General features: G+C 37.7%; 1 protein-coding gene and 1 pseudogene across 1 annotated transcript; one reads left to right on the top strand and one right to left on the bottom strand.

Annotated features, from left to right (window-relative positions):
* The first annotated feature begins 378 nt into the window (after nt 1-378).
* On the top strand, nt 379-4,969 carry LOC113201106 (interferon-inducible GTPase 1-like). The gene is made up of 2 exons (XM_026414633.2): nt 379-436; nt 3,659-4,969. Exon 2 carries the CDS (start codon nt 3,680-3,682, stop codon nt 4,967-4,969), a length of 1,290 nt encoding a protein of 429 aa, XP_026270418.1. The 5' UTR covers nt 379-436; nt 3,659-3,679.
* On the bottom strand, nt 409-2,192 carry LOC113201107 (RNA polymerase II elongation factor ELL2 pseudogene; annotated as a pseudogene).
* Nucleotides 4,970-9,808: the final 4,839 nt, after the last annotated feature.

The following is a 9,808-nucleotide window of genomic DNA, read 5'->3' as shown; positions in this document are numbered from 1 at the left end:
CCTTTAAGTCCTGAATTAAAGAGGTGCTGGGCTGGTATTGCATCCAGTGCAATGCAAATGGAATTTACCTCTGATCTGATAAGAAAGGTGCAGCTCTCCAGTGGGCAGTCACCTGATGGGGTGAATTACACCCACCTACCTGTTTGTTGGAACCTTACCCTTTTTACCCTTTGCCCTTTTTTGACAGAATGTACTTTGGAACAGCTTCCCCCAATAAAACCTGGGTTGGAGGCATGCTCTCTCTCTCTCTCTCTTTCTTGCTTGCCTTGCCTCCTTTGTGGCAGCTGGATCAGAGGGACCATCACAGAACCCAAAGAAAAAGATATTTCTCTGTGTGATTATTTCATGCCAGCCCACTTCTCCTGGAGGGACTGACTGGTTTAGTCGTGTGTCACCAAGTCACCGCACTCAGCCTCCTGAGCCACTGTGATTACAGGTATGCACCACCCTGCCCAGCTTTTTTTTTTTTAAGAGCTCTTCCTGGAATTTTTGTGAGACATTGGTTTCTTCCATAGGCTGTGGACACTTTAGAACTGAACCAGCTGATAAGGTTTCCAGAGAAGACCTAGAGGTATTTTGTCGTGCTGGTCTTCATAGACACTACCATTTTCATTAAAACTTTCAAGAGGTAGATCACGAGTTCCCCAGCCTTCTGGAGTGTTAGGGGAACTGGAGTTCAAATTTTTCAGTCTGAGGAGGATTTGAGACTGGCAGGAGAGTTGAAGACAGTGGAGGAGGGGTGGGGATGGAAGCAGATGCAGGGTGGTGGGGCACCTACAGAAGATTTGTCTTTAGTGGGATTCAAATGTCCATTTAATGTTGGCTGTATTCTCTATGTCAAATGAGATAGTCTATCTCTTTTATTCATTAAAGGATCAATAAAATCTGAATCCAAAGGCCATTTCCGAGGAGTGGATGCAGAATCTCTACTAGAAAACATGAGAGATTCTGAACAACCAGGGCCAGAGGAATTCTGAGATGGATTTAGCTTTCTAGAGAGCATGAACACCAATATCATCTGTTTGGTTTTAGCCTGGGCAGTCTTGCCAAAGCTGCTTAAGCACATAATCCTTTAAAGTATAGAAGAGGTGTTTTGGAGTCAGAATGGCTCCCAGAGTGCTTACTCCACCTTTCTGCAGTGGAGCCCGCAGTTCAGGTTTCTTGTAGGACTTGAGTGGCAGTAAGTGAATCACCCAGTCCCTGTATGGCAACTGAGAAACACTGCTATTGTCTTTACTCTTGCTCTTTTGGGTTTATTCTTGCTCATTCTGTATGGATCTAAGCTAAATTCCTCAGTGCATTTGTTTTCATCTTCTTTGGCTCTTTGAAGCTTAGAAATAGAGGCAGGAATAATTCCAACACTTCCTATATGGAAAGACTTCTATCTTCTTTCTCCCTTCTATCATCTCTGTATATCTATATCCAATCTATATCCAATTTCTATATCCAGTAGCCAGGGAACAAAGCATAGAGAAAGACTCAACTTGAGAACTCAGTTGAACTGGAACATGCTATTACCAAATCATCAATAGAAAAGTGGGAAAGCATTTAGTATTCTTTGAAAATTCTGAATTGTCTTGAGGCACTCATAATCTCAATTCACAGTTAATCTTAAGCCACCTCTCATATGTAGAAAGTGGAGATGGGCAACAACTTAGGTTCTCAAGGGCAAGAGCTTATTAATTTCTGTTGATGAAGCTAGTAGTCTTCTTTACAATGCAATTGTCACCCCTCTATCAAACTCAGAAATAATAGGACAAGACCATTTAACATGGTATGACACAGTCAAATATATATTTGGGTAACAGAATATTTTTCAGAATTTTCAGCTATTCTATTTTTGTATCACTTGTTCAGATACATGGTATCCTTAGGGAGGAAAGGATGCACATATCCTTACAGCACCTCACTTAAGAGAAAATGAGACATGTATTACAGTATATGGAGGATTCATCAATAAGCCTTCAAATGAAGAGAGTTTGATGCGAGAGCAACTTCAGAAAGTTAGCCCAGGTGAGGCAGATCAATAAGGGATAGTGAGTCACCAGAAGCCAGGAAATATAAAAAGCCATTATCAAAGCTAGCACAGGAGCAAGACCGGGAGAAACGTTTTCTAAAAAACTCTATTGGATTACGAACACTTGATTGAGGCCACTTAGCGTGATTCTCTTAGTGGCAGATGCAGCTACCATCAGAAATACAGCCCAGGCAAAGAGAGAGCAAGCAGGCCATGTTCTCACCTCTCACTTCACACTCAGACACTTGCTGCTGCCTCTCAATAGCTCAACTTACTGGCAGCTGGGAGGTGAGGGAGCTCTACTGATGTGGCTATCCACTTGAAGACTCAGGCCAAGAAAGTTCAGATGGATCTGGGAATACATTATGGAAAATCTAACACTAAAGTCACATTAGAAATTCTTGGTCTGTTCTACTACCCACGTAAAAAGTGTTCTTCCTGATCGCATTTATATGTGGAATCCCAAGTAATCAAACTCATAGAAGCAGAGAGTGGTTGCCAGGGGCTGGGAGAAGGGAATAATAAGGATGTGTTGGGCAAAGGATACAAAGTTTCAGTTACACAATGTGAACAAGTTCTGGAGACCTAATGTATGGAATGATTATAATAATTAAAAATACTTAATTATACACCTAAAATTTGCCATGTGAATAGATCTTAACATTCACTCTGTACACCATACACACACAGACACATGCACACAGACAATGTAGAGGTGCTAGTTTTGTTAGATAAATGGACTTTGATTATAAGTTAACAGAGATCATATATCAAAACATTAAATTGTACATATACAGTTTTTATATGCTAGTGATATCTTAATAAACCTATTACAAGAAATGATCTCACATAGTGACATTAAAGAGTAGCAGGATTTCTCAGATACTCTTCCCAAAGAAGTGTTGCATTTCAAAAAGTATTCTGTACAGTTAGATTACTCTCATAAAAAAAAAAATTGTTTAAAAGACAACAAGGGAGCTAGACATGAACTCAAATGTGCTGAAATGTTCTATTCATTTAGTGGGTTTAACCATTATTGCAAGTTAATAATACTCCTGAAAGATAAGAACTCACCAACGTGAGTTCCAAAGCCAAGAGAAGTACCTAAAAAGCAAACCAATGAAACTTGAGAAGTACATAAATCAAATAAAATAGCTTGCCTTTGTTAACATCTAGACCCATACCAATATTGCAAAACAAAAATACAAACAAAAATGTGGCTGTCGGGGAAGTTTGATCTGATTAAGAATTGAGGACAATGAAGTATTATTGTTACTTCAGTTTGGTAATTTTATTGAACTTAAGTTAATAAAAATTCCTGATAATTAGGAGAAATATACCGAATGATGATATCTTGGGTTGGCTTTAGAGTCCTGCAGTAGGATTAGGTGAATTAGGATTGAAGCTAGTTAAAAACACATGCAGTTTTTTATGATGTTTTCCCTAACTTTGTTTCCGTTTCAACCTTTCCCTAATAAAGAATTTAAACAAGAAAAAGCAGAATGATACCACTGAAGCAGCTCAGGACATAACTAAGGACATAATGGCCCTGAGTTTACAGCACTTTTGGTAAGATCAAAGCTGTAAGATGTTCTCTGGTGTAATAACCCTTTCGACTTTATTCTTCCCTCTTTCTTTCAGTTACTTTGCTTGCTTGCAGTCATGGGTCAGTTGTTCTCTGCTACTCCTAATCATGCTCAACACCAAGCTTTGGTCCCTAGATTTACGTCGTATTTTAACAACTTCGAGATGGGAAGCTTAATCATCTCTCAAAAAACCTTCAGTTTGATAGTGTCACTCCTACAAAAAGGGAACATTCAGGAGGCAAATTCTACAATCAGGTATGCTTTAAAAGAAATTGACAATACCCAACTGGACATTGCTGTGACAGGGGAGTCTGGAGCAGGGAAGTCCAGTTTCATCAATGCCCTGAGAGGGGTTGGACATGAAGAAAAAGATGCAGCTCCTGTTGGGGTGGTGGAGATGACCATGGAGAGAACTGCATACAAACACCCAAACTTTCCCAATGTGAGAATCTGGGAGCTGCCTACAATTGGAGCCACTAATTTAGAGCCAAAAGATTATCTGGACAAAGTAAAATTTAGGGAGTATGACTTCTTCATTATTGTTTCTGCTACACGATTCAAGAAAATTGACCTAGACTTGGCCAAGGCAATCAAAACTACGAAGAAGAATTTCTACTTTGTAAGAACCAAGGTGGATTCTGATTTACGAAATGAAGAAATGTCTAAGCCAACTACCTTTGACAGACAAAACGTCCTGCAGCAGATCCGAGAGGACTGTGTGAGAAATCTGAAGAAGAATAACATTGAGGAACCACAGGTATTCTTAATTTCCAACAACAATTTATCTGAGTATGATTTCCCAATCATGATAGACTCCCTCATAAAGGATCTTCCTGCTCAAAAGCGCCACATTTTTATGTTTTCATTGCCTAACTTTATGGAGGCAGACATTGAAAGGAAACGGGATTCTCAGTTGCAGTATATCTGTCTAGAAGCCTTCAGTGCTGGAGTATCTGCCTTCACACCTTTCAAAATCTTCTTCAGTAACAATGAGGTGGAGAAGCTGAAGGCAAGTTTAAACCAGTATCGAGTCCTTTTTGGAGTTGATGATGCATCCCTAAAAACTTTGGCTAAGCATTTGCAAGTGCCAGAAGAACAACTCAAAGAAATCATTAAATCTCCAACTTTATTGGAAACTGAGAAGGAAGAAACAATAGGGGAAATGTTATTCAGATATTTGAAGAATTTTTTTATACATGGTGGAGGCCCCCTTGGTGCAGCTCTTTACTATAATAAAATATATTATTTGCAACTTTATCTCCTTGACACGGTAACCGATGATGCTAAAGTTCTCCTTAAAGCCAAATATTCAGGAAAACTGTTCAAACCCAAACCACACACAGCTGCTGACCACAACAGAACCTAATGATCAACACCAGAGCCATCCTCTGCTCACATTTTATCTTGAAACTACCCAATCAGCAACCCCCATGGGAAATCCTAGGGGAAAAGACACATGGGCCTTAATTCTAGGATAATCCCAGTGGGCATTTTCCCTCTCTCTCTGGCTCTCTCTCCCCTTCTACCCATCTTGCTTTCTCTCTGCCCTCCTCTCCCTCTCTTCCTCCCTCTCCCCCACACACATTTTCAAGCTCCCTGTCACCTCTGCCATTCCTCTCTGTGTCCTGACGGCACTCCTCTCCTCTCTGGAACATGGAAAGAATCGGCTCTTGGTTTCATGGATTTTGTTTCCCATCCTCATCATCTCACCTGACACACATACCTGAGCTTTAGACTCCCTCCTGCCCTCATCCATCCTGTGAAGACAGTGACTATCATAGCTTTTGGCCACTCTCAATAGGGAGACCTCAACACCAAAGTAGAAAGAAACCCATAACCATAGGAAACACAACTCAAGATAAATGATTATTAGCCAGTTTCTACGAATCCTATTTAGACAGAATCTTTTTTGAGACAATAACTAAAGGAAATCTATGATTCTGTATTGGAAAGCAATGGGGAGCCCTAGGAGAGCTCTCTGGTTTGAGACTACTGCTGATCTTTTGATTGTTGTGATGGTAAGGAATTGCTTTAATCCATATCTAATGCCAGAAAGTATTTGCTGATGCGATTTTATATTCTCAATACATCATGACACTTCATATGGATTGCTGTACTGTTTTTATTTACTGATAATCTCCTTGACTATTCAGTAGCCTATCACTTGACTTTTCCTTAAGGTGAAATACAGTATCTGATTTAGAAAGACAAAAAAAGGCAAAAAATGATTCCCCCGTGAGTGGTAATGTCTTGTTCAGTTTGGACTGCTACAATAACACCACAGATTGGATGGATTAAACATCATAAATTTATTTCTCACACTTCTCAAAACCGGAAGACAAAGATCCAGGTGCCAGCATGGTTGTGTCCTGGGGTGGAGCACTCATGCCAGTCTGGTCCTCACATGGCCTTCCTTGGTCCATGTATGCAAAGAGACTCATTTTTCTCCCTTCTTTCCATAAAGGCATCGATCTCCTCATGACATGCTCTGACCCTAATTACTACTTCTTTATCACCATCTATCCAAGCTGGTGGCCTATATTGGGTTCACAAAATCTGACTACTTCAATAACTTAAGAAAATGGTGAAGAAAGCATGCAAGCCCACAGAAGTACCTTTCCAAAATCCAGGGACGACTCTGCGACCTTAAGGTCTGTGGAAAGAGAGAGAGCCACTGGAACACACAAGGGGAGGTTCCATGGAACATTCTGTCCAAAAAAGGGTAAAGAGTAGGATTACCAAGGAACAAGGAGGCAGCCCACTCCAGTTGGGCAATGCCCATTCCCAGAGCTGCACCTTTCTATCTGAGCAGACACGAGTCCACTTGTATTGCAATAGGTACAACACCAGTCCAGTTCCTCTTTAGTCAGGACTTAAAGGTAAGTGCATAGGTGGCTCCTACATATTCCCCCTTTTGTCTTTGAAAGAGTAGGTGATGAGTTGTTATCTTGAATTCCTGGATTCTTGTTCTGAGGGCATGACATCATATTGTCACAATACAAAAGAGGATTAATAGCAAAGATAACAGTCCAATAATATCATGCAGAATGCTTCAGTATTTCTCCAGGATTGAAGTCATTTAACTGACTCAAAAAGACCCAGGTTATTATCATTACTCTGCCAAACACTCATCAGAAGATTTTTAACCTTTTCCCAATTTTAGTGGGAAGCATTGTGTTTGACCACAGTAACACAGACACAATTAATTGGCGTGGCATTTAAGCCTTTCCTCAAACCATAGAGCAGAGGGCTCATTTGTATTATTCATTACAGTGGCTTCTAGAGTGTTCAACTTTGTTCCAATCCTTCCATCAGTATTCATCTGACTATGGAGAATCTTGGAAGTAATTTAATTCAAATTATTAAGAAAATTCACATGTTGTAAGTTTTGAGACATAGCCACCATGGCTTTAATTGTACAAACAATAATATTTTAAGTAGTCACTTTAAGGATCATGAGATCAAGATCTTGCCTAGGTCTGGTTAATTGGCAGGTACCTGTTTTAAAGCCTGAATTTTAATTTCAGCACAGCACGGTTCTGAAATGCCAGCTGACAATAGGACAATGGAACATTCGTGAAGGATCAATGTCCTTTTCCTCTATTATGACTAGTGATACAATTAGGCAAGTTGCATTTTTTATAGGTTACAGGATATTTATCATCCTTTCTCTTAATCCTCACATTTAAAGAGTGTTTTAGGTCTGTCAGTAATTCAAAAATTCTGGAGGCATAAGTTAAGTATCAAACTTCCTTTTGGATGCCATCTCACTGAAGGTCAAAGTTCCTAAGAGTTATGGCATCCTTATGTAATTGCTTGTGTGAATTCTAGGAGACCAGTCTGTGAATAACTGGCCTATACAGGAAAACTTTATTTCAACAATCTTTCTATTTTGACAATTGTTCATATATATAAATATAGTCTTAATTTCTAAGGACCAGAATGGTTGGCAGATTTAGGTTTTCATATGCTTTTTCTCAAAAAAAAAAAAATACTTTTAGACAGCCAGCATGTATCATAGGATTAACATAGGTAGTTGATCATTATAGTCAATATGATTAATCTATATAGTCAATATAATCAATCTAAGTTACATGGGTGGACTTTCCAGTTCACATTGCAAAGCACATTAAAAGTGGACCTGAGAAATGGATCCACAGAAGTCTTCATAAGTTTTACTTACCTGTCAAGCTTGTGAAACCTGCATTGCTGCCAACTCTGCAGCTGGAAATTTACCTTTCTGTATCAGGTTTTTCAGCCATACTATGATGACCAACTTGAACTCTACCTTTTGAAATTTGATTCAACTTACTAAATCATGTTAAGCAGCAGTAAGACTCTCAATATTACAATTAAGAAAAAAATTAAATATTTTGTAAGATCTAATGTGTTCTTATGGGGTCCTATTTTCCTCCTTTCTTTATTTAAAAAAAAAATGAGTAGAGACCTGGGATGCCATAACATCATTAGTTTAAGTTATAGACAATAGTACAAGTATTTAAATAATAAGAAGGGTTTTATTATCCTTAGGTGGTCATAAAAGTTGACAAAGGTCTCTTACTACTTATGTTACATTTAACATTAATGAATTGGAAAGGAACCATGTTAAATAGTTTAAAGTTTAGCCTTTACTAAATGTATGACTTGATTTGACTTTAACAGAATTACCAATAATGAAGAACATAATAAGTTGTATATAAAAATCTGTACTTTGAAACTAGTTCTAGATTAACTTAAATAATTATCTTATTTTAGAATTAAGTGAGAGACAGAGTTTTTAATTTAGGAGATTTGGCCTTTACTAAGGGCATGAGATATACACACACACACACACACACACACACACACACACACATATGAGAAAGAGACATCTTTCCAGGATAGGAAATACATGTGTTTAATAAACACAGGAAAGGTATTTTATTTTTTACCATTAATAAAAATGAAATAGAAAAATGAATAGTTCTTTGTTTATCAATCTATGAAATAGTTCTTTGTTTATCAATCTATGAAAAAACTGTCATTACTGTTATCAAACTTAGTGTTAACCTAAGTATGGGGAGTTAGTATCTCAAATATTAATGGGTAAAAACAAGTCAACAGTATGGTTTAAAACAGTGATCTAATTTAGAATTTTATATGACATTGAGCTAGCAGTGACCTTTGAGGGACTTATGTCAAAATAATCTTTACATAAAAAGAAATGGTTAAATGAACATCTTTAATAGTTTTACTTAATATAGCAAAATTGACTCTAATAATTATGTATATTTTATGACTATTAATTTCAAAAATATGAATGTGTGATATAGGTCATTACCTTGTTTTTAGTTAAGGTAGAGAATGGGTTTATTATGTTTTAAACTTTCTGTTGAGACTAACTACTGGCTATTGAACTGACCTGATCATGGCTGTCTGTCTAATACTTTAGGGGTAACTATTTTTTATTTTCCTCAGTTATAAACTGTTGACAGGGGCTCAAAGTAAAGCCCTGTTTCAATGTTTAGAGGCTTCCAAAATCTGTTTATAACTTAGAAGAGGACTAAAATGTTTTACCCAGGAAGCTTATTTTTATTGGGACGAAGATTAGCATTTTAATCTCTTTCTGTCTGTATGTTTTCTATATTTTCTATTTAATCTCTGTACAAATTTGGGGATAACAGCTAAATTTGGTTCAGGTAATGCCAATTTCTATAATCCTTTGAAATTGGGTGGCCCTCTATAAGTTTAGGATGCTGTGTGCTTTCTTTATGAGTCTCTCTATGGAAATAGAAGGATTTTTCTAAAGGCTTACTAAAATTATTTTTGTGACATTTTGTTTATCTGTTGGATATTAATCTGTTTGGGGGAGTTGTCTGTGCTGCAGATGGACTATCAGGTTTGTCCCTACTTTGTGTTACTGGGACATGGTTAAGATAAATCCTTTTTAAAATTATTTGGGGTGGTCTTTTACCTTAAAATTTAGCTAAGCATAATATCTTTCTAGGTGAGGTCAGATATTTGGCATAAAGTTTGAAACATTACAATACATGTATTTGGACCTTTTAAAAATATCTCTCTCTCTCTCTCTCTCTCTCTCTCTCTCTCTCTCTCTCTCTCTCTCGTCTATATCAAGTCTGAGAGGTCCCCTTGGATCTTTTTTTCCAGTAGGCAATTTTTTTAAGTCCTTCTCTGATGATAATAGTTGAAGCTAGATATAAAATTT

This window comes from Urocitellus parryii, chromosome 1 (assembly GCF_045843805.1).
Source record: "Urocitellus parryii isolate mUroPar1 chromosome 1, mUroPar1.hap1, whole genome shotgun sequence".
NCBI lineage: Eukaryota > Metazoa > Chordata > Mammalia > Rodentia > Sciuridae > Urocitellus > Urocitellus parryii.
This window is presented reverse-complemented; position numbering and strand designations above follow the sequence as displayed.